This window comes from Alternaria arbusti (genome assembly GCF_024043155.1).
Source record: "Alternaria arbusti strain BMP 1465 chromosome Unknown scaffold_7, whole genome shotgun sequence".
Classification (NCBI taxonomy): Eukaryota; Fungi; Ascomycota; class Dothideomycetes; order Pleosporales; family Pleosporaceae; genus Alternaria; species Alternaria arbusti.
The window spans coordinates 1,054,175-1,081,636 of NW_026249947.1; the positions used below are offsets into that span (position 1 = coordinate 1,054,175).

The window sequence follows — 27,462 nt, forward strand, 5'->3', positions numbered from 1 at the left end:
TTGCTCCAGCAATACTTCTTCTCCGTTCAACGCTGGCTCTCACGGTCGCGCCTGAGAGCTTCCAAGTCCTCGAACCGAGGGAGCGCGACCCTGAAGCTCTCTCTAAACATGTCGACATAGTCGTGTTCAGTCTTCCTTTCCATGAACTTCTCCTTGGCCTTTTCGAGTTGTACCAGAGATGCGACGATGTCGTAACGGTGATCGAGGTTTTTACCGTGGGTGTCACCCCATTTGGTCAAGCCTGGATTGACAGTGAACGCCACTACGCCCTCGTCGATGTCTTCGCCATCAGGATCCGGGATATAGTTCATGGACTCTGCTGCGAATGTGTCTCCTACTTTGGGATATGTGACCTGGAGACGGGACTTCTGGAGTGACATATGTGCGGCCAACGCGAATGCTTTGTTGACGATGTTGCCCACTTGCGAGACATCGGGATCGGAAGAGATCTTCTTAAGGCCGTTCTCGATAGTGGTCTGGATCTTGTTGCGTGTGGCAATGACGGCGGGTTCCAGTTGCTTGGGCACTTCATTCATCTTTCCGTGAGTGATCGCTTCTCGATCGACCAAGGCGAACATGCTCTCCATCGTTGCGCAGCGCCAGTTCTCTGAAAGCGAAGTCGGGTTTGGCCAGCCGTTGACATGATCGGTCACGTACATGTTCTGCCAGGCTGTGCTCAGTACTTCGCAGTCTGCACCAAAGATCGAGAAAGGTGTACGAAAGATGTCGTCGATGAGGATGGACCAGACCCAAGCTTCAACAAACTGCTTCTTCCTTGCTCGGCTGGTCCAATGGTGGTGAGATACATTCTGTTGAAGACAGCCAGTTCCAAGGGCGTCCGCAACATCGAGTTCGCTCACGGCGCGAACGGTGCGGCTCAAGGTCTTGACGAGTGAAGCAATTACGCGGAATTCCTGCGTGAAATCGTCGTCAGATGCAGCGTGTACCTTCTCGACTCGTCCGAGCAACTCCTTCTGTAGCGACGAGATCTGATCTTGCATAGGGCCGCGTTCTGCAGCTTCTCGAGCCAGGGAGGCCAGGGTATTGCAGAACGATTCCGGGCTGAATATGTCTATGCTCTCCCCAGTCGCATACGAGTGAGGTTTAAGGTACTCGTCAATGGCGCGAGTAATGAGCTTGGTCTTCCAGTTCAATGAGTACTCTTTCGTCGCAATTGTCTTGTCTTGCTCTTCAATCTTCTTGCTCTGCTCGCCGATGGTCTTCTCTTGTTCTCCAATAGTCTTGTCTTGTTCTCCAATCTTCGTGATCTGCTCTGCGATGATATACTTGAGCTTGCGATTCTTGGACTGAACCTTGGTGTACTCGGCGCGATGCTCTGCGATTTCTTCATCGCGCTTGGTAAGTGTAAGCTGGAAAGCGGCGATGAGATTTTCCTGTTCTTCTGTCGAGTGCGTCGTCTCGCGTACGTGCAAAGGCATGTCTTCGTAGTTGCCTGCTGACTGCATCGTCGCAGACCTCTTCCGAACGCCGTCGCTCTTGCTCCTCTTGTGGCTATCGTCTAGAGCTGTTTGTCTTGAGGACGAATCGACGCCGAGGGTCCTAGTGCGATGGCCCGATTCGATCGGGTGAGAGCGGTGTGAAGTGCCCATGGCAGCTTCGTACTGATCACAGTCAATTAGCACAAAGTTACTCATGAATGGATGAAGACTCACTACTCCTACTAGGTATCTGACCAAACCTGGCATGGCAATCTCATACGACCGATTGGCTGGATGTCTTGAAGCAGTGTTGTGTGGTCTCCGTCGGTGGGTGGTGAGTGAAGGGTGTGGTTTGTGTTGCGCGAAAACACACCGACGCGCGGACTCACTCTCACCTTCACTTTTCCTGACGAAATTTTCAAAGTCTCTCGCTAAATATTTTTGTGCTCGCACAAGAACTGCCTCTCCCCATCTCCAACGCACGCATAATCCATCCTCCACCTCACCTTGCATCGACACTTGCCCACTATGCGCGGCAATCGCCTGATCATAGCCATCGACTATGGCACTACCTTCACCGGTAAGCGTGATCCTTGAGATACTCGCAGCATTGGGCGGGAGCTGACATTGCACAGGTGTCGCCTTCTGCGAAACTTCGGATACAGGTGTAGTCGGCAAGACCATTATCTTGATCCAAGACTGGCCGTGTCGCAATACCAGGATCGCAACCAAGGACAAGGTCCCCAGCGAGCTCGCGCTGAAGGACTTCGCCAACTGGGGCTCACTCATCGCTCCAAATGAACAGCGCCATATGTGGACTAAGCTCTTGTTGGATGACCCCAAGGCTGGCGAAGTAGACAAGATCATGAGGGAGCTGTCACTCAGTAGTGATCAAGGATCATCTGCTAAGCCGGTTGAGATCATCGCAAAGTATCTCGCGCATATCAAGGCCCATACGATCAAGAACCTCGACATTCACTATGGAAAAGGCCTCTGGCGAACTCTTCCTCTCACTCTCGTCGTCACAGTTCCAGCTGTATGGTCAGATGCTGCCAAGCACTCAACTCTACAAGCTGTCGACAAAGCCGGGTTCAACAACATCGAGCTTCCTCAGCTGAAGAGGATCGTGCTTACAACAGAGCCTGAAGCGGCTGCCATCTACACCATTCAGTCTATGCGTGGAGGCATTCAGGATGATCAGTTTGCTGTCGGCGACGGGTTCATCGTGTGTGATATGGGCGGAGGTACAGTCGATTTGTGAGTCCATCGCACCTACTATATATAAGCCGGGCAACCACTAACGTATTGAAACTTAGGATCTCATACCGCGTCGCTGAGCTGGATCCAACAACATTGGAAGAAGCTACAGTGGGCAGTGGTGATCAGTGTGGCGGTAGCTTTGTCGAGCGAGGCTTTATGAAGTGTTTGGAGCGTCGCCTAGGCACTGCCGACTTTATCTCGATCGCCGGAGAGAGAAGTGAAGATCTTCCTCGTACATCGCTGTCTCCCAAGCTCTCACGCATGGTTCAGGACTTTGTGATGGAGGTCAAGACCGGTTTCTCGGGTCACGAGACCAGCTTTCTGCGCTTACCCGTTCCTCTGAGCTCTGTCGAAGACGACGAGGCTAGAGGTATCCAAGATGGTGAAATCATGATCACTCCGTAAGTTCATCTAGGCGAGGCTTGAAGCAGCTTCTAACATTCACAGGGCTGATATCAAGGAAATGTTTGAGTTTCCGCTTCGTCGCACGTACGAACTCTTGCTTGAGCAGATCGTTCAGGCACGCCGCACTGGTAACGTGAAGCTTAAGGTATGTCAGAGCCTTATCTTCCCAACTAATATATTGGAACATACTTACAAGACTAGTTCGTCTTCATGGTGGGTGGCTTCTCTGAGTCGCCCTATATGTACGAGAAGATCAAGCTGTTTGCCGAATCTCATGGTCTGGTAGCGATCCGACCTGCTCACGCGTAAGTGACACTTCCGACCATCAATCTCACAAATACTGACTTGATCTAGATGGTCGGCTATCGTCCGAGGCGCAGCTGCGAAGGGCCTTGAAGGCGACGGCCGCGCCCAGATCACGAACCGTAAGTGTCGTAGACACTACGGCACCCAAATCCGTAACGTATTCGTCGCTGGCCAGCATGACGAGGCCGATGGATCCCGGTGTTCATTCACGGGTATCAAGATGGCTACAAAACAGATGATGTGGTTACTGGACAAGGGTCAAGATCTCTCTTCGAAGTCAGAGTCGCATGCGTACTCGGATTTGGTGTGTTACTTTTGGCCTCAATCTCCGCGTACTGCTACTCTGGCTTTGCTAGCTTGCAATGCTGAAGAGGCCCCTACCCGTTCATCTGACAAGGTGAGTTGCCGAAGTTTCAAGCATATCACGAATTCTTTTGACTGACCAAATATAGCGTGTCTTCACGGTTGCCACGCTGGTAGTCGACTTGAGCGGAGTTCCCCAGAGTGCGTATGAAGCTTGCACAAGCATCAGTGGTGGGGCCTACTACGAGTTGAACATTAAGATCGAGATGATCATTCAGTCTTCTCTGGAGTTCTCTCTCTTGGTCAAGGGCGTTCGATACGGAGCCGTTACCGCGACCTATGCTTAAGACATAGATACACGGTCAGCATGCACACGACGCATATACACTCGGTATTTGGTAGCGACGCTTATTTCGTTGTAAGCTTTGGTATGGAATCGTTGCGAGTGTTGCTGCTTGGAGCATGGCGAAGGGTTGGGGAATACATTGGTGGCTCTTGATGTAATGGCACGACTATGATCGTTGCGTATCCTTCAGGCTACCGTATGAGCTTTTCCTCAAGATACGAATCATGGAGACACACCACGAGCTGGTCGTCTTGTTTAGTTGCACAAGTAGCAAATCAAGCACTCACCACAAACTTTAATGCACCCTGAACTCCCTCTCCTCCTCCCACCGTGACACCACCCCATCCTGCCCACCACGCCGCAACCACCCCATCACCCCCTCCAACCACGCCTCCCTCAGCAAACCCCCTTTCAACCCCTCAACAATCATCAAACCCCCACCAATCACCACCTCCCCCTCTGCCAAGCCCCCAAACTCTCTCGGCCCAACCGTCCCTTAGCACCACGCACTAAATCACGTTACCTCCAGCTCATGCGCGTCATCTCACCAACCATGCCCTTTCCAGCCATACAGCCGACGCGAAAAGTGGGGCCCAACGATCCCCAAGGCAATGAGTGTGAAACGGCGATCGTGGGAAAGGTTTAGGGTGCTGTGTGGCGTTTGAGCTTGACGGGCGGCGCGGTGGCTTGGGTTAAACGCGAAGACGCGCGAATGTACGCGAAGCACGCGATGGGGGAAGCGAGGCGAGGGGCTGGGTAGCTTGGGTTGGGTCCGGCAGTGAAGGGAGGGGGGGTTGTGGTGCGAGTATGGGCTGGAGCGAACCGAACCATTACCAGTTTCTTCTTGCTGGGGCAAGCAGATGGGGGTTGTGGTAGGAATAGTGTAACGTGTTTGCATAGATGGGAGTGTCTGGTAGAGAGACGGGAGGGACTACGGCTCGAGAGAAATGTATTCCACGGTCTTCATGACCTGTTTGTTAGATAGATGGACCAGTTCCCTACCAGAAGAGCCTGCGACACGTTCATCCTGTCACTCAACCGCCCCCAAACCTTCTCCATCCTCACTGCGCGATGAGAATGCAGCCCAACACGAAAACCACCAACCCAGCTAGCACAGGATCTCGTCTTCGTATCGCCGCAAGAGCATGGCCTGTGTTAAGTTAGGCACAAATTTGCCCGCACAAGAATCTCGTACCATTTTTCGTCAGCTGTGACGGGAAACCCCGCTGTGTTGCTACTGCACGGCATCGCCCGATGTCACCAGGCAGGTTTTCGCGGCTGTCGATCACTAGTTCAAGCGCGAGTCTGAGACTGGAAGTGCGCAATGAGATCTACGCTACACATTCGCTTTCGCATGTGACGGTGGTAACGAGCCGAGTGGCCGTCTTTGTCTTCCAAATCTTTCAGGGCTTGCACGCGCTGGTAGTGTAGTACGGCATTGGGGGGTTGCGATGCGGAAGGCACAGCTCATCATCAGGCGCATCACTCATAGGGATTCAGTGTGTAATTTTGAATTGTTTGTATTTTAAGTTCGGTGGGCGGTGTGTTTTTTTGATCCCAAGGAGGGTAGGGTTACTACTCTCTCCATTGACAGTGTGATACCTAGTACCGTAGCGATGTATAAGAAAGGAACAAAAAGAAAGACGACGTCATGTTGTCGTGATTAATGACTCCGTACCCAAATGCATAATGCCCTCGTCATAACACCATGCTGATAAAGAAAAGCGTGGGGACGACGACGTCCGAAACCACGCGCAAACCGAGAGTGTAGAAAGGGTTGAGACCGCTAAGTCAAATACCCATCGAAAACTGAATGAACGAGACGGACGCGTGATGCGATGCCTTCTCCGACGTGTGCTTATCATATGAACTCGACCTGGTCATCATATTTCGACCAGGGGAATTCTTCCTCCGCCTCGTCCTCGCATGACTGAATCTTGATATCGGGGCAAAACTCGAGCAAGCCGGTCGCAAAATCTCGATATGGAGGAAGACGATCGCGGTCTTCCTAGACCTTATAATCCGTCTCCTGTTGAATCTTCTGATCCCATGGATCAACATTTGGATGATCGACGTACGAGGGTACCATGTTAAAGTTCATGGAGTTGTACACCTGGTGACTTGGGTGACCTGGGTGACCTGGATGACCTGGATGACCTGGATGACCTGGGTGGAATGGCATCCGTGGTGGCTGTGCGAGAGTGGAGGAAGCGTACAAATTCATGCTATTTGGGTACGCTGGTAGAGGCGGGGGGTCAGAGCCCAAGTTGGTAGGCAAGATATAGCCAGAGTCTTCCCTCCTCCTCTTGGATGGCTCGTAGTCGTAGGCGGGGTGGTCCATGGGTGCCTGTGTGGTCGGTTCTGGGTTTAAGGGTAGAGTGTATTCTTCCCTTCTTCTCTTGGATGACTGAAACTCGTAGCTAGGGGCGATCTGTGCCTGGGAGGTAGGCTCTGAGTCTGCCTGGAACGAACGCTTGTTGTTCATCATCCCTCTAGCTTCTTTGCGCAACCTGAGTCGAACGCCCTGGTCGGAGAACGCCCGCGAGAGATACGTAGACTCTTCGAGACCCTTGAAGTCTTTGGGAAGTACGACGTCGAACTTCTCACTCAGTGTAGAGCCGAGGTTCTGGACCTCCCCACGTGAAGGGTGGAACTCGTACATGCTGAAACACAGCCTGAAGCTGCCCTGAATCCGGACAGATATATCGCCGAAGACGAAGAAACCGCCGTCCTTGTTATCGACATCCTTGAGACGATGCAGGGACGACACCAGTGTGCCGGCCATGGATTCATTGGGAGTGTGTTCGACGGGCTCATCTCTGTCCGCTTTGTACAGGGATGCACTGAGGAAGATGTAGGGGTTTTGTAAGAAGCTGTTCGAGGCGTCAACGCGATCCCGAAGGTTGAGCTGGAGAATGGGTGGAGGATCCACAGGCTTCCGGAACTTTTCCTTGCTCTTGACCGCGACCAGTGCCTCTTTAGGCTGCTGGCGGACGGACAGGTAACAATTGTTCGGGCTCAAAGGCTCGGGGCCTTGACTTGCGACTGGTAGTGTGACAGGCATGTGCTGTTGATAGTAGGGCTGGTTATACTGCGGCGGCATCGGGTGGTGCGGATACATGGTTGGGATGTTCATGTTCATGGTCTGGCCCTCTGTAGCAGAGGTCGGCGGTCGTAATCGTGTTGTAAGGAACCCAAGGATCAAGTCTCAGAGACGCCCGAGAATGTGGTGGTGAGATGGAGTCGTCCGGTCGAAAAATACTGAGAACATAAGAGAATTTGGAAATTCGGCTAGCGACCTTTGAGAGAAATACGCGAAAGGTGACCAATCGAACAAAGGTTTGAGTCACTACGGAGTGCAGTGCCGTCCGAAGGTGCTGCGTGACCAGTGATTGTAGTGGTAATGAGCGATGAAAGTGCGAGTGGATCACCGTTCCATGGGTGGAAGACCCTTTTCGGAGAAAGTGCCGTCAAAGCGCGGCTGCCTGCTCTCAGTGTTCCAGTCCAGCACAATCGATAATAATGCGTGTCCTCGTATGGTATGCGCTGCCTTTCTCAAAATTGGAGGCACCTCTGGAAAGCGTCGATATCAGAATGGCGCGCGCGGGAGTGGATCTGGCGCTCGCCTTGCAACGGGACCGAACTAAAGGCCCGCCTGCGGAGAGAAGGTTGACTCCACCCTTGACCGTGACTTCCAACAGAAATAGGCGCAGGTATAAGCAACAACGAAAAATGTGTACTGCGCCTGCGTCGCTCAGCACCTGCAGTGTGGAACCCGTAGAACACTGTACTTTCCGCACTGTCTCCGCAAGGCATAGCACCAGCTTGATGTCGAAGAGGAGTTTGCGATTGAACTGAGGTTACGCAGGTCTGGTACCGAACCGTGGTCGAGAGTGCCCTGGTGTGCTCCGAATATTACAATAAAGAGGGCCGTTTCCAACGGCTTCGAGGGTATTAGTGTCGTGCTGGTCGACCAGTCAAGCAGCGATGACGTGTCGGGGGGTAAGTCTAGGGTAATCTGGTAATATTATGGAATTAGAAGTGAAGGTCAGAGGAAGAGCGTCGAGGGCGACGACGTCGCAGTGCTCATGAAGGAAGACGCACAAGAGTAAGACACAAGATAGAAGAGCTGGCAAGGGTACCTCGAGGTAGTCGTCTCAATCGGGGCTCCTCTACACTCGTGCTTCCGTGGCGGCTTCGACGGTGATTCGTCGCTTCCCGTCTAGTCTCGAGTGCAACTGGTGCCGAGCGCGGCCGATCAGTGCTGTAGGGTCTCTCCGAGCTAGCGTGCTAAGAGATGAACGAGCGGCGGCGTGAATCATGCGAACAAGCTCTAGTGCAGCCAATCGATCGTCGCCTGGGCTTCTTTCTTCTTCTGTAGGCACGGTCGCTTTGGAAGCTAAGGTTTCTCGCTTGTTGACACAGGCCTGGTTGATTTTGCTCTTGCACCTCGTCGAGTCCGGAGAGGGCTGCAGTGTGGTTGATGCGTTCTGCAGATGACGTCGAGGGTACAATCGAAAACGACAGGACGGTATGCACTCAGCGAAATACCGGGTTTGCGATGGAAATGGGATCTTGTCCAGCCCGCTGGCGCATGTGTCAGCGTGCAAGGACGGCACGGCGGGACGAGGTACAAGAAGACAGGCTGGTCGCAGATGCTGTGCCGTAGTGCAGCGACTGTTCTATATGCTCAACAGCACTTTCGAATGAAGCCGAAGAGAGCCCAAGGGTCGTTTGGCGCTAGAATGCAGCAATAGCCCGTCCGCACTATGCTGCCAGAGCGAGGGTAACCCATGCAGCCGGATGGCAGAGCCTGGCTGCACAGACTGCGCGGCAGTAGAGCAAGGATAGCGAGACGGCTTGGATTCAACGGCAATCCCAGGTTTGGGGTTGGTAGGGCACTGTCCAAGGGCATCGAACGGGGGACCCGGTTGCATGCAACGGAAGAGCCCCATGTCTGTAGACACTCACAGAGACGCTCGGAATTTAGCCACTGCAACTACTCTACTTGAGAGGTCGTATATAATGATCCATTGGCGCCCAATATCTCAGCATCACGCCGTTCGACAGCCTGTTTGCTACGGTTCCTCTGATCCGTAGCCAGAGGCACAGAGCGCTCGAGTTAGCTGATGAACGGACCCCAACATATCCGTCGGGACCACTCGCAGGCGAGTGCAGTGGTACTGAACACGTCCACACACATGGCGGCTGTCACACGCTTTCCGACGGCGCACGATGGCGGCTCCGGGACGTGCCTCAGGACTCGAAGGCTAAACTGACAGGACAGTCAAGGCTAGGATACCCACAACATAGTCGCGTATCACTGCAGCAGACGGCACGCACGCTGCGATAGAGTGCCCGGTACGCTCGCTGTCGTCAATCGGACCTGGAACGGGCGTTGAACCGTGCAGGAAACGTCCCCATTGGGCGCTGCAGACCGATGGGGCAATGACGCATTGTGCATTCACGTTCGTCGGGCTGAGGGCGGGTGATGTCGTCTGGAGGCTATGAAGATGCATGTGGGGAGGATGATCGCCGTCAAATCGCGCGGTGGCTGGGAGGATTTCTGCAGGGATGTGGTTCGATTCCAAGCGAAGACCGCCGAATGCTCCGTTCTCCTCATGAAAGAAATTCTACGATGTTACACCGTCATCCGCACCCCCGTCCAACACCCCTTTAGCCACAAACTGCCAGCGAGTGAGAGGCCGGCGCACTTCCTGCGATGCCTCATGTGGCCGGCAGTCTACCTCAGACAACAGCGCTATAGCCAGCCATGTCCTTAGCGAAGTCTTGCCGGGTCACCATCACCAGGTAACACTCGCTGTCGTCAAAGCACGATGATCTGAGTGCTAGCTGCTTGCTTGTTGCGCCTCTACGACAGATCGTCTCGTTGTCTCGGCAGCTTTCCCTCGTGCACCACGTCTTCTCTCCGTCCTCCGACATGCCGCTGTTCCTGCAGGACACGAGAGCCTCCCGCTATTGGCCCTTTGCATATGTTGCAAATATTGTCCCAACATCGACCTTGTATGCGCTTAATTTACTTTTCGCTTACTACCGCGGAGGCTCGGGCTGTTCATCGTTGTCGAGAGATTATCAGCTGCCGTCACGGGCTGCCATGAGGTTCACTGTCACTCAATATTGCAATACTAGTCAGGCGTGCACTCTGGGATATCGCAAATCTGCCTGCACAGTCCAAACAAAAGGGTTGCCCTTCTGCTCTGGTATCCGGCCTCCATCCAAGCGTCTTAATCTGGATATTTGCATTGTGCAAGCTCGGAAACCTTTCCAGTGCCTCGCGGTTGTGGGCCCCTCATGCGGATGTGGGGTGGTGACATGGCCTCTATCGCAAAGACCTCGTGGACATTCTCCCTGCATCTTGTTGGATCTAAGATCTCTAATGCACAAACACGGTTGGTATCTTGGGACACATCGCGACTAGGCTTCTGGTTCCGTTGAGCCGTATGCAGTGGACGCAATGAGTCTTAGGCGCCATAGCCACGTTTACAACTGCCGCAGCAAGGCAATGATCGAAAGAATGAACACACATGGTTCACAAACAACGCACTAACGACCATAGTACATTCTCGTGCCAAAGATCGGACGGCTCGCTGCAACTACACCACCGTGCGTCTGGGCTAAGATGTCAGTAACAGCGGCCTTGATCTGTAAGATCAGCTGGCGATTTGACATGAGCACGCGTCGAGGCGGTCAGTAGATATGCATCCCGGCATACTTTTTCTAACTGTGAAGCTTGTCAAACAATTCTTTGAGTGTACATTGCAGATTATCAGCGGCACACACCGTAGACATGACGGTTGCGTACACCTCAGACGGGTTGATCGGCATTCACAGCAGTACCTATGGGATTCTTATCAGTCTCCCAATAGGGCCATATGGCGCTGCCCTCTCTGCCGCCGCAAATAAGGACTGCTTACATGCAGCTTCGACGCCAACTACCGTCCGGCGGCCCCGAAATCCATCATCCATCCGAGCAGGATACTGTCGCATGATAATCACTACACCGGTCTTGGGTTACACGGCACTTGACTGACAGAGTGTAGCACGGCTGCACTTCGCCTGCCCTAGCTACTCGAGTCGAGTGCCCCTCGAATGCGAATGCGGCCAGGTCCAGATCCACAACACTTCCAAGTCCGTTATTGTTGCCGTAAATATTGGTCACAGCTCTTCCCGACCGCCCCCACCTTGCACAACGAACACTCCACATACCACTCCACACGGATCGCTTTGCGTAGAAACGCAAGCTTATTACTGTCGAGCAGCTTCACCGACTGCCAGACCAATCCGCGAATCATTGTATCATACATACGTGTCCCTCATGATACATTGTAACCGAGAGTTGAGACATCGCAAGCGGAATTCGGCGATCCGCATACATTGAACTGTCACCAGCAATTTGGCCACCTGTGAGCCAAGAAGATATGATGTATGTACGCAGAAGGTCACTGGTCGCGCAGAACGACATGATCCCTGGACAAAGGGATGCTGCATAGCCGGCGTCGAGCGAGCCCGCGGCTTCCAGGTCGCCATTGGCTGTACGAAACTGTGGCAGAACTACGAAGACTTGCGTTGGTCTAGCCGGGTGGCCGGTGCAATGCAACTTATGCCAAAGCTGATGCGTTTGTATTGATGGAAGAAGCAGATCAACAAGCATCATCTCTTGCCCAGATGAGACAAGAAGCATACCACCGCACTGACAGAAACCTGTCCAAACAGTCGAAGCCTTCACAGCCCGCCAAAAACGAGTTGAACGCTCCTGAAGGATTCTAACGCTGCGTTCCCCACGATAGCGCATGAGTTTATGACTGTTGATTGGCTCAACTACGTACGGTTCCCACAGCTCTACCATGGTACAATTTCTCAGCGGCGTGAACCGGCCGCACACTCTTAATTCGCCGTACGGCTGCCGACAGTATGCTTGCTTTTACGTCAAGGCGATTCCCCGCTAAGACTGGTTGCACGTGCGGCGGGGCAGATGCTTCCTTCCTTGTTCAGTGTCGGAGATCAGGGTCCAAACATGCCTGATCATTGAGGTAAGAGCCTTCAGCAAGCCTCGTTCCTACTCTACCTTTGCAAGTCTTACCATAAGCTTGTCACTCTTGGGCGGCGCGGTATACGAATCCATCTGCTCGATGCCTGTATCGTCGACGATCGTGGTGCTGTAGTTGGAATACAGCGCTGCGACGATGTACTTCATCTCTGGGTTCAGTCAGCGTCTAGCATCCATGTCTTGGGAACGGAGCGCCCAAAAGCAATCATGGAGGATCAGCACTTACGATATATCGCCAAGTGACTTCCAACGCACATGCGTCCGCCACTGTCCATGATAGTGAGTGTCAGCGGTCAACGTGCTTCGAGAAGTAGTACTGACCTTCCAAAGGCCCAAAACCACCGGCTCTCCATATCCCTCCGCTTCTCCTCATCTAGCCTGTCCATGTCCAGCCATCGCTCTGGCCTCCACTCGTTTGCACGCTCGAACACTTCCTCGTTGAGGTGCAATAGGCCCGCGCTTGCGCTCACCCTTACTCCACTAGGAATGTGGTACGAAGCCTCTTCAGGTCCAAGTTGACAGCCTTGCGGCGGCGTGAATCGTGGCTGTGGGCCCGGAATGGCCGAATGAAGACGCAGGGTCTCCCATATGACGGCATGGAGAAATGGTAGGCTGTCTACAGCCTTAGCATCAGGCAGTGTCGGTGCTGATGACGGGATAAGCTGCGGCGAGAGACCAAGCAGCTCAGCGCGAAGACGGGCCTGGATTCCCGGATGTCGCGAGACCTCGTGGACGACGTAGGCCAGTGTTATCCCGGACGTATCGAACCCGGCCGCAAGATGGTCCAGCACCTCGCTCGCAATTTGAGTCTGTAGTGCGCTCTCCCCACCCTCCTTCGCGGCTTTTGCCATGGTGTTTTGGAGCTGCTGCCACACCACAGGTCGATCCTCGATCTGTGCATCGCCTGCGCTCGAGACAGCACTAGCATCGTCGCACATCCTCACCGTCCACCTCTCGATCTCACCGTTCGCCTCATCGACCCACTTCGGTGTCAATCGGTAGCCAAGCCACTTCTCCACAAAGCTAGTAAATCGTGGGAACTCCTGCGGCCAGAAGTTGTAGGATCGACGCGAGTTGTACAAATCAAGAAACCACGCAAGCTGCTTTCGGTCATCGATTAGGTTCGAGCCTGCCTTGAGCCCGAAGATGAAGCACGTCACAATGTCCATCGTGGTTGCGCTGAGTAGTGCGTAGACGTTCAGGACACCCTTCTCAGACTCGGCGAACGTCGTCGCCAGATACGGCAAAAAGCGCTTGTACATAATGGCAGACGTCTGGCCGAGCAGTGCCTCGCTTGCCGTGACATGAGACTTGCTATAGATGTTGCTCAGCATTCGCTTCCTCTGCGAATGCGGCTTATTGCGTCCAGTGGAGAACATGTTGTCGACTCTACGATGAGTCAATAAACGCACGGCCGGTCATCTGACAGTGCTTACCCTCCATAATTCGAAAAGAAAGCATACCAACTGTACCCATCCTTGGCACTGCTTTTCTCGAATCCCCCGGCATAGACGTCTCGGATCCCTCCTTTGACGCAGTTCACGCTGATCTCGCTGGGTCCCAAACACACAATTGGGCCCAAGCGGTCATGCGCTGCCTTCAGTGTCGCATTCTCGATACCCCGCCATCGGACTGAATGCATCCAGAGTGAAGTGATATGCGCCAGCGGATGGGCAGCGGGGACCTTTCGCAGTGGATTGCTCACATAGCTAGCCAGCACTTGGACGATAAGCAGAAGTGGGAAAAGGATACCCAGGGCGGAAATGGACAGGCCGAGCATCGTGTTGTAACGTGCCACAAACCTCAAAAGCAAATGCAGAGGCGTCTTCGAGAATGCAGGAACGCAAAAGAAAAGGCAGATGTCAACGACGCCTTGCGAACGACAGCGCTAGACTCGGGCTCTGTCCCGCTTCGATCGGGATATCCCACTCTGACATCCCCGCAGCACATCACTCTTATCGCAACCCGGTCCAACCGCATCAGGCCTAGTGCTCTCAGCCCTATCCATCGCTATCCAGCCACAAACATTCTCAGCCTCCATCAAGTCTCAACACGCGAATCGAGATTGATGATGGATGTCTGGCAAAGGGGTTGACGACGAATGTGTCACAGTACACGATCATCGCGTGCTCACAGCCTTGGCATGCGGTATCGGCACCCCAACGGCGCTTCACGTCGCACAAGTCACTAGAGGAATGCAATGCAACGCGCTGCACTGCGATGCAAGTAGGAGCGAAAGCGGCGAGTTACATTGAAGATGGAGTTCATTCTTGGGGAACGCCGGTGTTCGGCATCTTTCATCAGCGACGAGCGAAAAAAACGGGTTCTGCTTACACAGACCGTATGAGATCGTCATTGCGCGCAGAGAAGATCAGATTGGGCGTTAATCGTCCAGATGGGAAGTTAGTATGCTGGGTGATATCATAGGGTTTTCGTCGATGTGTGAAGCAGGGAGAAGATCCCAGGTCATGATCACTTGAAAATGCCATGGAGACTGGTGGGTGACGGGCTGTGCACTGTAGCACGACATGTTCGGTAAACAATTTGTGTCCGCTGTGGTGCGAGGATCGGTACGGGATACAGTTTGAGAGTCCGGGACTGAATGTCAAGAATGTCGACTGGGCATCTCGCGCGAAGAGGAAAAGAGAAAGCTCAGTGTGAATGGATGAGCGATGTACTCTTATGCTCGGTATACGCACCCTTGTTCTGCTTGAGATACCAGTATGTCGTTGTTATATCCTGAACTTGCCCGACCAGTCCCCAACTTCGAAGGTTGAACTTCGTACCATGCGCTTCTGTCGTCCCGTCTCTGCCATTCTTCGTCGCATGCGCATCCACTAGTGTACCAGTGAGGCCCCAAGTAGTGATGTCGCTGGACATGTACCCTAGAATTTACTGGAGCACTGCATAAGCAGGTTCAGTCTCAGATACGGGGGTCTACTGACTCACCTAATGAGGCACCAATGTATTCTTCAAATTGAATTCATACGCCACTTTAACAATATCGTCCAGAAAGAGAAAATAGGACCTGGAATAGAAGTGGATATATGGTATTGATGTACTATCTAGGTAGGATTATTTATCAAAGTAAGTAGACTATATCCACGCGCGCGTGGTATCTATGTCAACAACATCCGAACAACCACAGCATCACCATTAAGTAGTCTTCATATTTGCAGCATATTACCTTGGTCCAAACAACGATGATCCAATCCATATCAGGCAGAATGTAAAAACGTACCGTCGAGGGAACAAACTGCACACACTCAGTTTATGCTTGTCATGTCAATAGACTCCACGGGTACAAATGGAGGTAGTTAACTCTCTAGATTTTACCTACACCTAGGCAGGTAAGCGTTTCCTACGAAGATGTTCCTAAGTAACTAGCTGCTCATCAGGTAGAACAGCGATGAATATACAAAATCAAAGTATACCTAAATACCCACCTAGGCGTGTAATCGTTCTCAGATGAAGCATCGTGGCTACAATTGCAAACTACGCTACGTAGTCACCTAGCTGCCTGCGCAATTTCAATGCACTGATGTAACTACATGTACCTACATATCCACCGTGTTGTTATCTGCGGGCCATCCATGATGACATGGCTCCCATAACCTGCAGGAGTATTTAGCCGAGTGTGTACGCTGGATGTGGAGACATAGCAGCACTCTTCGGATTTGTATTACTACCTGGCTCGAGCGCGGAGCGCCCTGGGGCTGTTAGCTAGATCAAGCGCGTTGGGATAAGACAACAGTAGAAGGTGGTGCAAAAGTGGGGATTGTGATGGATGTTTAGAGTGAAGAGAACTGAGACGGCGTCATTACCACTCGTCATTTGGCACGAATGCTACCAGCGATAACAACAAGACTATGATACCGCCCCTGGAACGTCGTACCCAAATGCATCACCGAGAATATTCCATAGATGAACATACATCCCCTGAATTGAAACTCGACATGTGGTTTTTCCTAAGAAGAGAGTCCGAGAAACGAATCCTCATCCCGTCTTCTCAAGAAAAAAACACAAATCAAGCTCAGTTCAGAAGATATATGCAGATACATTGAATAACGCCCCGCTTCGCAATCCCATCCCATCCCGTCCCAAGGTATCTCCGTAATGCATATACACCAATAGCCCCAACCCGCTTACAACCATAACACTACAAAGAATCGAAGCCCTAGTTCTCCGCGCTGAAACATAAATAGAAAGGAGAACGAGGAAAAGGGTAGTTAGGTGTCAGATCAACACCACCAACACCAACACTAAATATTACAAGACGTGGGCGGGAGAAGTGAAAAGGGTGTTCAGCAACACTCATGCATCCTGCATGATGATATCATCGTCCTCCTCGCCCTCAGCATCAACATCCATATCCCCCTCTTCCTCATCATAGTCGCCATCGGCGTCGATATCCTCATCATGCTCTTGTTCCTGTTCCTGTTCCTCTTCAATGGGCAGCGCTTTGCCCTTGCCCTTGAAATCAATACTACCCCTCGAGCTAGCAGAGCTTCTTGTACTCCTCCTTCCATTAACAACAACAGCTTTAACGGCGCCGCCATCTGAGACGTCGTCGCCATTGGTGACGCTTTCGCCGAGGCGACTGCGTGTACGCCGTAGGGAGATAGTACCCGGTGTGAGGGCGCCGTTGGCGGAGGGCGACATAAGGGCTTTTGCGCCGCGGCTGGGCGAGAGTTGCATTTTGGATACCGGGGCGGTGTGGATGGAGAGGGATGTGTTGCGGACGCGATTGGGGGTGCTGGTACGTCGGCGGGTGCCGAAGGGGCGGCCTGGGCGGCGGCGCTGTGCAGGTTGGCCGGGGATGGGAGGGAAGATTTCGTAGCGGGAGGGCGGGATTGCGGGTTCGTCCATGTGGGAGCCGGCGAGTGCGACGGTGGAGCCGTTGGCGAGGGGTGTGCCGGGGGCTGGTGAGCCGCCGTTGACAGAGTCTTCGGCGGGGTGGGGGCCGTCTGCTTCCTCGCCTGTCCCGTTGGCTTTCGCGGCTGCCATCTGTACACCTTCCTCGGGTGCGGGCTTGTCTTCTTCTTCGATTTCGTCGCGCTGTTGCACTGTCTGCAGGGCGGGTCCATCTTCGTACTGGCCCAGACGGCCCATGACGTATGGTGTCCATATCAGACATTCTGGGTTGATTTTTGGGTTGCCTGCAGCGTTGCATTTCTCAATGTATGACTTGAAGTAGTTCAAATCAAGGCGAAGCGCGTACTTCTTCGTGACAGGGTCGCGCACGAGAGCTCGTAAGCCTTCCAACGCTGATACAATGTCATCAGGTGTCATGCCGGTGCGATCTGATATAGCCGATATGCTGATCGCGGCTTTTTGTTGGAGTAGTTCCTCACACAGGACAAGCCGCCAGTATTTCCGATAACTCACCAAACCCATGTCACTGAGAGGCTTCTCAGGGCTTCCCGTCTTTCTCTCCACGCGGGTCAAGAGGTAGGAGAACTCTATCAGGTACTGTCCGTAGCCTTTGCGCATGTGAATAGGAAGTACGAGAATACAAGAAACGTTGTTGAGCGAGCTGGGACGCTTCTCTTTCGAAAAGTAGCCGACGAAATGACACCCGAAGTTGTCATTTTCTGTCATGACGTAGAACAAGAAGGGCTCGACATCGTAGTATAGCGTCTTGGAACCGAGGAACAACTTGGCGAGCAAACAGAGATTCTGACAGTACACTGGATTCTTTCGGCCATCGACCTCGAAGAAAGAGTACTTGCCGTCGCGGTAAATCTCGTCGCCAGGAGGGTGCTTCGCTGGACATTTGAGCTGTGTTTGTTAGTATATGATCATGGAAAGAAGTCGAAACGCTTACCTTATGCCGCCATGCCACATAATCCGAGTTCATGTACTTGAGACAGAACTCGCATATGTAAAGCACCCGATTCTTGCTGTACTCTTCAGGATATGGCGCAGCGTGCCAGGTGTCGATCTCCCAGCCACCGAAATTGACGCATTTAATCTTGCTCGCTGTGGTTGCTTGCTTGTGCGACCGGAGTGGCTCGGGCGGGTAAAGTGCAGCCTGTTTCACTTTCCATTCTTCTTCAGCCTTGATACGAGCATCGTCGAACCGCTTCCGGTCGGCGGGCGAAGGATAGGTCTTGGATGTATCGGCATCCGCTTCTGAAAGTACACCACCGTAGGGCTTGCTCTTGACCTCGTCTGGCTCCCTGTCGGTGAAGCCTGGGAACGGAGCGGCATTTTGAATGTGGATTGTCGGGTAATGCAAGACCTCTGAGGATTCTCGTGCAGCCTGTGCAGCCCGACGATTTCTTTCGCGACGTTCTCTATCCCTCTCGCGCCGCCTCTCTTGTCGCTCTTGCTCGCGCGTGAGTGTCTTTACTTTGGGCTTGGCGGTGACAATCTTCTGGACTTTCTCGTTGTTGAGATGGAAAGCGATGATCAGGCTTCCAGGCTGGGCCTCTTCGATCCATGCGAGTGGTCGTTTGTCGGTCCTCTTAGGCTGACCACGACGTGCTCGCGCTGGTCGTAAGCGACCTGCCTCTCGATCTGAACCAGTGTGCTCTGCCTCGCCTCCACTCTCGTGACCATCCGTCATGACGCTACGAGCACTTCGTACGCTTCTTGAAGGTGGCCGGGGTGAAACTGCAGGCACTGATGGCGCCGCATCTGAGTTGGATGCTTCGGAAGGTCTCCGCTTCTTCCGTGTTTGCCTCGACGGAATCGGCGCTTCCTCTTCCTGCGAAGTCTTGCGTTTGCGCAGCGAACGTAGTCCATCTGCTGATTCGTCGGGAAGAATTAGCTCTTTGAAGATTGAATGTCCTTCGGGGTCAACCCCACGATGTGAAGGGAGCAACTCTTTGGTCAATTTGTTCGCAGACGAACGTCTCCGACGAGTCGAAGGCTCGTCTGCCTCTTCTTCTGCTTCCGTTGGGAAGTTGTTGATACATCCTTCGCAGCGCCAAAGCTTTGCATCTATTCGTCGTTAGTAAGGTGCGGTTCGGGCCTGACAAGGGAACATACCGTCATCGGGACTAAGCGTATTAGCGTTACGCGCGCATTGCCGATGTGCTGGACCAACAACGTGTGAGCTACCACATCGTAAGTCGAACCTCCCCACTGAGTACTCACCATTGTCTCCGCACTGGGCGCAAGAGAGGTACTCCTCGAATTCCGGGCTGGGGTCGTTGTCCTCGTCTAAATTGCAATATCTGCTCAGTTAGTAAATGGTTTTACAGGCTCAATGTTCTGGGGCGATACTTACATGCACACGTTGGGGTTGTTCGACCTAATGATTTCATCCTCTTCACCACCATCGCTCGCCTGCCATTGATTCTCCTCTTCAGAATCAAGGTTGCTTGACTCGTCGCTGTCGCTGGACTTGGCATCGGAGGATTCTCTCGCGACATCGTCGCCGTCATAGTCCTCTTCCTCGTCGTCGGACCTGGGTCGACGAAGTGCGATCTTGACAGCACCGACGGGCTCAGCTTCGTCCTCATCGTCGTCCACCTCTTCACCCTCGGCGTCCACATCTTCACCCTCAGCATCGACATCTTCGCCCTCGGCATCCACGTCTGAACCCTCAGCGTCTGTAGTTTGGCCTTCAGCATCGGGCATGTCCTCGATAGGCGGGCCGGGCGCGTACTCTACATCGTCCATCTCGTATTCGCCATCCGCATCGATGTCGTCCGGGTCGGTGTTGGCCGCGGCTTGGCCCATGATTTCCGCCATTGCGAAGTTGACGGCAGAGGCCACCTTGGAGGCAAGATACGCCACTGTCGCAGTCCAATTGGTATAGGTCTTAGAACATTGGTTGCGCGAGCGGTAGCAGCCGCGGAGGCTCTCTCATGCAGTGGTTGGTGAGCGCGTCGTGTCTGTGTCCTAGCGCGTTGTCGTGACCCGTGAAACTTATAACCGCGTGTTTTCGACTCAGGTGTATCGTGTAATGGGTTTTAGAGGTCGTGAATCGCCAGAGGCAGATGCGGCGGTCTCGTAGTCGCGTTGGGCGTGACTGTGGGGAAGGCGGAGGTGCGATCGCAGCGGAGGCAATTATTTCGGGGGTCTGGCGGCTGAAGGTTGCGGGTTTCGCGCCTCGTATGAAAGGGTGAGTCTGTGCGACACCGAGAATAATTGTCGCTCGGCAGGAAATGGTATGGGCGATGCGCTGTCGTCGTCCGAAATGACACCCTTGGTCGTAGTCGGGGTTGCCGCCAAGGAGCAGTTGACGCACGGCCGCCGCACCTCACTTCACGCCGTCGGCACCTCCAGCCAGTCCGCACTGATAGCCCACCCCGCAACACCACCGCGCCTGAACACACTACCGCAATCATGGGTGTCCCATTCGAGGCTCTGCTGCCCTATGCCATTATGACGGGCGTGAGTAATCGGCGCGCCTGGGAGTGAAAGGCTGCTAACACGGGGGCCAGTTCTTCGCATTCAGCGCCGTGTCTGTCGGAAAGCTCAAGGAGATCCAGAACGGAGGAAAGAAGACCAGGAGGGGTATCGACCAATGGGACAGGGTAGGTTGCAAGAGACATATGCGCACCAGGAGTAAGCTAACAGGTGTACAGCAAAGTACGACAGCTTCACGATGACCTCATGCGACATGCTTACGAGACCCAGTGATGGAGCGCGACCGCCGACTGACAGGATTCATGCGCGGACAGACAGACAAGCCGATCGCCCCGGAAGGCTTCGAGCTCAACAACCCATGGAGGGTGCGTATGCGGGTGCTGGGCTGTTGGAAGGTGCTAACCACAGGCAGTGCGAGAAGCGATTCCTCTAGACGATGCGAGATGCTCCGACACAGCATACAACATACCCAATAGTAACTTCATCGCGCTGGGAGGGTCTACGGCATATATAGCAATAGTAGGCGTGCGAGCAATCAACAATTCTCAATGTTGAGTACTGGTGTCTACTTGATCTCTGATGGCAGTCCGGCAATGCCTTCTCGCTCCACGTCTCTGAACTTCATCCCAAAGTACTTCTCAAGCGCCTCCAACCTCTCTCCCTCACTCTTGAACTCGATTTCTTTGGTTTTCTGACCTTTGATATTCCACTTCAACGAAGCAGCCGCTAGACTCATCTTCCCTTCTAGCTCCCCATCATCACCTAGAATCTTCTTGTCTGCCACCACCATCTGCGTGAAGAAAGTATGCTTGCTGGTGGAAGTGTAGTAGCTCATGACTGCGTAGTCTTGAGGCTGGAATTCCAGCTCACTGTACGAGTATTTGGTTTCCCAGTCGCTCTCGTCATTCCTCCGGTATTCGTAAACCCAGAAGCGCTGGTCGGGGTCAGTGTTGTCTGCAATGTTGCGCCATTGGAGACGGGCCGATGCAGGCTGGATGTGCTTTTGGACTGTGCCCGAGCGGTCGAGAGGCATTGGGACAACGGGCCCGTCAGCCCCGAAGCCAACATCGACATGGTATTTGGTGTTGCCGATGGTGACAAAGTTCACCATATGCGACCAGCCCGTCCAGCTGTCAGCAGCCCAAACTTTACAGCCGCCTGAATACAGGGTGAACCCCAGCGAATTCAACAGCGTGCCAAATAGTCTGTTGTTCTCCATGCAATACCCACCGCGTCCATTGTCATCGTCAATGATCTTCTTGAATAATTCCTCCGGATGGATAGAGATGGAATGATGGGCCGAATAATGCAGGTTGATGTTCTCAAAGGGCACGGTTGCTAGCTGCAGCTTCTGGAGCAGTGCGAGGTACTCCAGTGCGCTGTCGGGGTCCAGACCGGCTACATCGTACTTTCTCTTTTGGTCAGGCAACCCCAGGCGGTCGAAGTACTTTGTTATTTGGTCTCTGGTGTAGGTTGCGCGTGCGCTCATGTTGTTGACTGACACGGACGTTATCGATAGCGGAGTGCAGATCCGAATTTGGCATGCGGCGAACTGAGACGCAATCAGATGGGAGAGGCACTTTCACCACGAGATGCGCCAGCACTAGAGTCACTGCAGAGAAATGTTTCGCGCGGGGCACGCTACGAGACGCCAGCTGTGGTGTCGTCAGGACTGCGCAGCGAATACGGGACGAGAACGCGGGATGGTGGGGAATGTCTGGATGGGCGGTGCCTGCCAAGCGCGCATGAACGCGTGAACTCCCGCCGGCTAGTGGCTCATTCACCCCTTGACGGGCGCAGTCGAGTGCTAGGAGCAGACTGCTAGAGTAGCGTCTCCTGAGCCAACTCTCCAATTGCAACCATGTTGAGCTGCTCGCCGTGAGCGCGCCCACCACCCCCGCTGGCTGCGCGAGTATTACTGTTGGGCGCTCCCGTCGCCTTCTCCATCCGGTCCTTTATAACCCCCCAACGCCCCGAGTCGCCGCGTCGCTCGCTCAGATTCAGAACCATGACCGCCAATGGCCTGCGCACCCAGTACCCCTACGTCGGGGACACGCTCAGTCCCCGCGCCCTCTATGACTTTCCCTCGCCCACGTCCAACTACCCGTCCGGCATCAATGGCACCGCCTCGCCCAGCTTCTTCCCCATGGCCTACCAGATCTCCCCGCGCTTCGGTGCCAGCGCCTTCATACCGCCCCCAGAGGTCTTCGTAGACGGCCGCCGGGAGACAATCCGCGAGAATGGCGTCTACACACCGCGAAACTCGGGCAAGCGAAACTCCGACGCGCTGAATACCGACCCCGTGGCTATGCATCTGCTTGTTGAGACGGCAATCGGAGACAGCCAGTATTTCGACATACTCTCGGTCGAGGAGGTGGAAGCGCTCAAGCAGGAGCAGAAGAGCCTGGACACCCGTCTGGGCACGGTCAGGCGGAAGCTGGAGTCGGAGACGAAGATCCGCGATGCGACGCGCTCCCTCGGACGGCTGGCGTCGAAGAAGGCAAACGGACACAAGCGCGGGCAGAGCAGCAAGAGCAGCAAAGGCAGCAATCCCGTGCAGGACTACGACCCCAAGACAGAGGAAGGGCTGGAGTCTAGCAACAAGAAGGTCGAGGAGTTCATTCGGGAGTGCCTCGAGATAGAGTCTCGCATGCGCATGATCGATATGCAACTCCTGATGCACACTGCGGCTGTACTGCAGCTCACGCACAAAGGACCAAAGCAGCGTCAAGACGACTCTGAACTGTCAGAAGACCGCTTCCGCAGACCAGACAGCCCCGCAAGCCTGAACACCTACGAAGACGGCAGACTCAACGGCGCTTTCGACGAGCGCAGCTTCTACAGGACGCCGGAAAATCTCGACAACCTCATGAACGTGCTGCAAACCGGCAAGCATCTCACAGCCTCCACAGAGCGTCACGATCAAGCCTTGAATGCGACTGCCACGCGACTCCAGGAGATCAACGAGCGTCTCAGATCACTCATCATCGAGGCGAACCCCGAGCGTGACGAAGACTATTCACTGCCACCGCTGGCTCTGGAAGGAACGCCAGACGCGTCAACCCTAGATCGCCAGCTCGATTTCCTCGATCAGGGCCTCCGTAGCATCGCCGCTGAGCAATCCAACATCCGCAACAACTCAAGGCATACTCTGAGCGAAGTTGAGGGCCGCCTGGAAGGCATGAACAACCAACTGTATGCGGTAATATCTCGATCCGAAAACGAACAGTCCGACAAGATCCCACCGCCACCCACCATCACTGGCGGTGGCGCCACCGAACAGCTTAACTACATGGAAGACTCCTTCTACAACCTCGAGCAGATCCAGTACGCAATGAATGAGCAAATCAATGAGCTTCGTTCCAAGGGTCCTGCGGTCGACGAGTCCGAGAGCGCTGAGAAGGCTGAGAAGTACGAGACTACAATCATGGGCCTCTGGCAGGCTATCCTCACTGGCGAGGAAGAAGCACGCGAACGCAAACGTGAACGACGCCAGTTGCTTGCCGAAGATCCCGACGCCAATGAACAAGTTTCGCCAGACGAAGACTACGTCAACGAGAGCTACTCTCTTCCTGCCTTCTCTTCAAAGGTGCAATTACTGTTCAGGCGAGCGACTAGTCTCAAAGACAAGCAATCAGTCCTGATGCGCCAGATCAAGCAGCAACGTGAACTGAACAACAAGTCGGACGCACAGAAAGAGGCAGAATTTGAGCGACTCAATACCAATTTGCTCAGCGCGAGATCTGAGAAGAAGTCCATGGAGGGTGAGCTCGAGCGTGCGATGGAACAGCTACAGCAATTCGATGAGTCAAAGGTCTCGACTGACACACAGATCTTGCGCGAGACGCAGGAGCGGAACGCTGGTCTGGAGGCTCAGCTGATCAACGTACAAGAGCGAGTGATGGCATTTGAGACTGAACTGAACCAGGCCAAGCAACGTGCTGTCGCGTACGAGAACCAGCTCAAGGACGTGCAAGAGCAAGCTGTAAACTTCCAGAGCAAGATGCAAGAGGCTGAAAAGCGTGCTGCCACATTCGAGGAAGAGCTGAAGGATCACCAGGAGCGCAACACCGCATACAATGTCTCGTCACAAGAGGCCGAGCAACGCACTGCTGGCTACGAAGCCCAGGTTCGGGACGCGCAGGAACGGGCTCTCATGCTAGAGACCAAGTTGAGGGATGCTCAGGACGAAGCTCGTACCGAGGCGGCAACGATCCAGGCTCAACTTGCCAATTCCATGGAGAAGATCACAGAGACTACAGCTGCTCTCGAAGCCGTAACTGCCGAGAAGCAAGCTGCCGAGGCTCGCTCTTTGGACGCAACCAACTCTCTCAATGCTAAGGAGGAAGAGTTCCGCAATCTTGAAGGCGAGATCGTCCGTCTCACAACCGAACTCACTTTCGCCAAAGCAGAGCTCGATGGCGCTTACGGTACGCGCGCGCAACGTGCCGCCGACTCCGCCGCCAACCCGGCTATCAAGCGAGAGCTCGACGAGCTCACAGAGCAGAACCAAGCTCTCCTCGGCGAACTAGAAGCGCTCCGCAAAGTGCAAGACGTTGCCTCACAATCAGAGGCCGAAGCCCGGCAATCCGAGCGCAACCTCAAAGCCGAGCTGTCCGGCATGGCTGCCGAGTACGAAGCCCTCACCCGGGACGCCATCCAAAACGAAAAGGACCGCGAAGTCCTTGAAGCGCAGATCGACAAGCTGCGCGACGAGAAGGAAGCTCTGGAGCGCGAGCTCAGTGACGAGAAAGTCAAGTGGCTCGGAGTTAGGAGTCCCGGCCCCGGTATGCCTAATGGAGCTGCTGCACAGCTTGACATGGGCGCGACTAGTATTCGCATGTTGAGAGAAGACTTTAGGAAGATGATGAGGGACCGGACGGCTGAGGGGTTGAAGGCGCTGAGGGTAAGTCATATTCATGCACGACTGTTTCGCACATCACTAACAATTCACAGGCGGAACAAGAAGAACGACGAAAGCTCGAAGCCGTTGTTCGGCAGCTACGCAAAGACGCTATGCCACAACGTTCTCAACTCTCCCGCACTATGACGACGCCACAATAACGCCGAGTCGCTTGACTGCATCGCCATGTTACGTTTAACTTCACTTCTCGTTCTTACACTTTGTATTTCTATATACCCACTTTGTACTCTTCTGGATCCGTTATCATTCACGCATTACACGCGGAGTTTGGGACTTGCATCGCAACACATGTACTGGCGTTGCATCGCTGCTGCTATAGTGGAAAGCATATCTGCATATAAAGTAATGTATACGCTGCGCTTCTCAATTGAAATGATGTTGGCATAAGATCGCAGATGAATCTGACCTTTGTTGTTCCGTTGTGATGGGCTGTCCATGTAATGAGCAGAAGAAATGCATCCGAGGTGGCCATGCCTCGCCTTTTAGTCCCACAGAACGTCTTCTTCTAGAGTCAAGATATCAATCACTGCCCAGAACCCAGTCGAGAAGACGTGGGACGCCTTACAAGATAGACGTTTACTAGCGCCTCCACATTGCTCAAAGCTTCCGCGTATTCGGACCGCAACACACCATGGTCTACCCTTCACACAAACCTTATGAACTGCCGTAAGACAACGTCATTCGAGTTGGTAATCGATCGAACAAACTGGTCCCAGGACTGAACCACAACGATGAACTCTCGTTTCCTCCGTAGTATGCCTCCTGACGTTTTTGAGGCTCACATGCGATACCAGTGCTGTCTTCCGAAGTACGGCCTTATTGAACAGACAGAAGGCCGACATCTCCGCTTGCAGTCCCCTGTATACGGGTGGCCTTGAGTGTACTCTCATGGCGAGATAGTGCGAAGTGTCAGCGCTCAATTCTCCGAGTATCCTGCCACATGGGCAGCCTGAAGAACCGGTACAGTGGCTGTGTCACGTCTTCGGCGATCAGGTTCCCTTTGTCATTGGTTGTCTTTTGTCTTTACTATGAGGAAGTATATCGCTGCTCTATCCTCATGCTCGCCGATTAACTCAAAGAGGTCCCCGGGCTGACACCGAATATCTCCGACGATGCTATCGAAGCTTCACGATATGGTTGCCTTGGAGGCCTGAGAGAAGGTTTCATGTGGTGCTCTATGGTGATGTGGGAGGTGAGATGGGTATAAATGAGTTGAAGAACACCACTTCCAAGTCCTTCCCATCCGCAACCATCCCACATCATCCGACGACACCAGCTACCCACCCATCCAAAATGAGACCCTCAATCCTCCTCACAACCCTCACCCTCGCCACCCTCGGCAGCAGCACCGCCCTCAAAAGCCCCCGCTCAACATTTACCTGGACCTCCTGGGTCGACAGCCTAATCGCCGACCCAGCGCATGCCATGAGCCCCGAGGAAGCAGTTGCCGCCTTCCATGCCGCCAACCCCAATCCCAATCCTGACCTCTCCACTGACGATGCCAATCTGGACAAGCGCCAAGCCTTCGGCAACTGCCAACAACTCTCCCAACGACCTCCTTCTGTGCCTGACGCCGTGGCTTGTATCAATGATCTAGCGGGCAGGGGTAATGCGGGCCAGCAGTGTAATGTTGATGGGTTTACCGCGCGGGTGCAGTGTAGACTTGGAAGTGCGGATGTGGTTAGTGTTAGGGGGAGGGATGATGCTCCTAAGAGTGTGAATTGGTAAGTCATCTTTCATGTATTCTTGGTTGTTATTAGTATGGTTTGTATGGAGTGCTAACGCGTGGGTTTAGTAACGATATCGCAAGGTCGGCTGGTGTGATTATGGATCGGTGTACGAGGGGCGACAACACGGTGTCTGGGGCTGCGTATATTCCTCAGGGGGGTGTTGCAGTGCAGATTCAGGGTAGGTAGATGGGCATGTGAGGCGCTGGTGGTGGGTAGTGTGGAAGTGCATGAGTTTACTGCTAACAGCAAGGAAGTATCTCGATACTGGGCTGGATTGCATCGTTTATGAGAGTTATGTCAGCTACAGTATCGAGAAAACTTGATAAGGTACTTGATAAATAAGCGTTCCCTTGTTC

General features: G+C 53.7%; 8 protein-coding genes across 8 annotated transcripts; 3 read left to right on the plus strand and 5 right to left on the minus strand.

The window, feature by feature from the left end:
• Nucleotides 1–26: 26 nt before the first annotated feature.
• Nucleotides 27–1,466, minus strand: J4E86_006165 (uncharacterized protein; the record flags this gene model as incomplete). Its single annotated transcript, XM_051446696.1, has 1 exon — nt 27–1,466. One exon carries the CDS (start codon nt 1,464–1,466, stop codon nt 27–29), a length of 1,440 nt encoding a protein of 479 aa, XP_051302271.1.
• A 501-nt stretch (nt 1,467–1,967) lies between these two features.
• Nucleotides 1,968–4,060, plus strand: J4E86_006166 (uncharacterized protein; the record flags this gene model as incomplete). Its single annotated transcript, XM_051446697.1, has 7 exons — nt 1,968–2,019; nt 2,075–2,696; nt 2,756–3,100; nt 3,147–3,249; nt 3,306–3,409; nt 3,459–3,714; nt 3,863–4,060. 7 exons carry the CDS (start codon nt 1,968–1,970, stop codon nt 4,058–4,060), a joined length of 1,680 nt encoding a protein of 559 aa, XP_051302272.1.
• Nucleotides 4,061–6,067: 2,007 nt separating this feature from the next.
• Nucleotides 6,068–7,180, minus strand: J4E86_006167 (uncharacterized protein; the record flags this gene model as incomplete). The annotated part of the gene is made up of 1 exon (XM_051446698.1): nt 6,068–7,180. One exon carries the CDS (start codon nt 7,178–7,180, stop codon nt 6,068–6,070), a length of 1,113 nt encoding a protein of 370 aa, XP_051302273.1.
• A 4,956-nt stretch (nt 7,181–12,136) lies between these two features.
• J4E86_006168 (uncharacterized protein) lies at nt 12,137–13,907 on the minus strand (the record flags this gene model as incomplete). The annotated part of the gene is made up of 4 exons (XM_051446699.1): nt 12,137–12,276; nt 12,354–12,394; nt 12,449–13,516; nt 13,564–13,907. The coding sequence occupies 4 exons, from the start codon at nt 13,905–13,907 to the stop codon at nt 12,137–12,139; spliced, it is 1,593 nt and encodes a 530-aa protein (XP_051302274.1).
• Nucleotides 13,908–16,441: 2,534 nt separating this feature from the next.
• Nucleotides 16,442–19,831, minus strand: J4E86_006169 (uncharacterized protein; the record flags this gene model as incomplete). Its single annotated transcript, XM_051446700.1, has 5 exons — nt 16,442–17,908; nt 17,955–19,075; nt 19,124–19,171; nt 19,232–19,311; nt 19,365–19,831. 5 exons carry the CDS (start codon nt 19,829–19,831, stop codon nt 16,442–16,444), a joined length of 3,183 nt encoding a protein of 1,060 aa, XP_051302275.1.
• A 597-nt stretch (nt 19,832–20,428) lies between these two features.
• Nucleotides 20,429–20,885, plus strand: J4E86_006170 (uncharacterized protein; the record flags this gene model as incomplete). Its single annotated transcript, XM_051446701.1, has 4 exons — nt 20,429–20,476; nt 20,527–20,619; nt 20,767–20,817; nt 20,865–20,885. The coding sequence occupies 4 exons, from the start codon at nt 20,429–20,431 to the stop codon at nt 20,883–20,885; spliced, it is 213 nt and encodes a 70-aa protein (XP_051302276.1).
• A 132-nt stretch (nt 20,886–21,017) lies between these two features.
• J4E86_006171 (uncharacterized protein) lies at nt 21,018–21,941 on the minus strand (the record flags this gene model as incomplete). Its single annotated transcript, XM_051446702.1, has 1 exon — nt 21,018–21,941. The coding sequence occupies one exon, from the start codon at nt 21,939–21,941 to the stop codon at nt 21,018–21,020; it is 924 nt and encodes a 307-aa protein (XP_051302277.1).
• A 519-nt stretch (nt 21,942–22,460) lies between these two features.
• On the plus strand, nt 22,461–25,516 carry J4E86_006172 (uncharacterized protein; the record flags this gene model as incomplete). The annotated part of the gene is made up of 2 exons (XM_051446703.1): nt 22,461–25,358; nt 25,409–25,516. 2 exons carry the CDS (start codon nt 22,461–22,463, stop codon nt 25,514–25,516), a joined length of 3,006 nt encoding a protein of 1,001 aa, XP_051302278.1.
• Between the last annotated feature and the right edge of the window lie 1,946 nt (nt 25,517–27,462).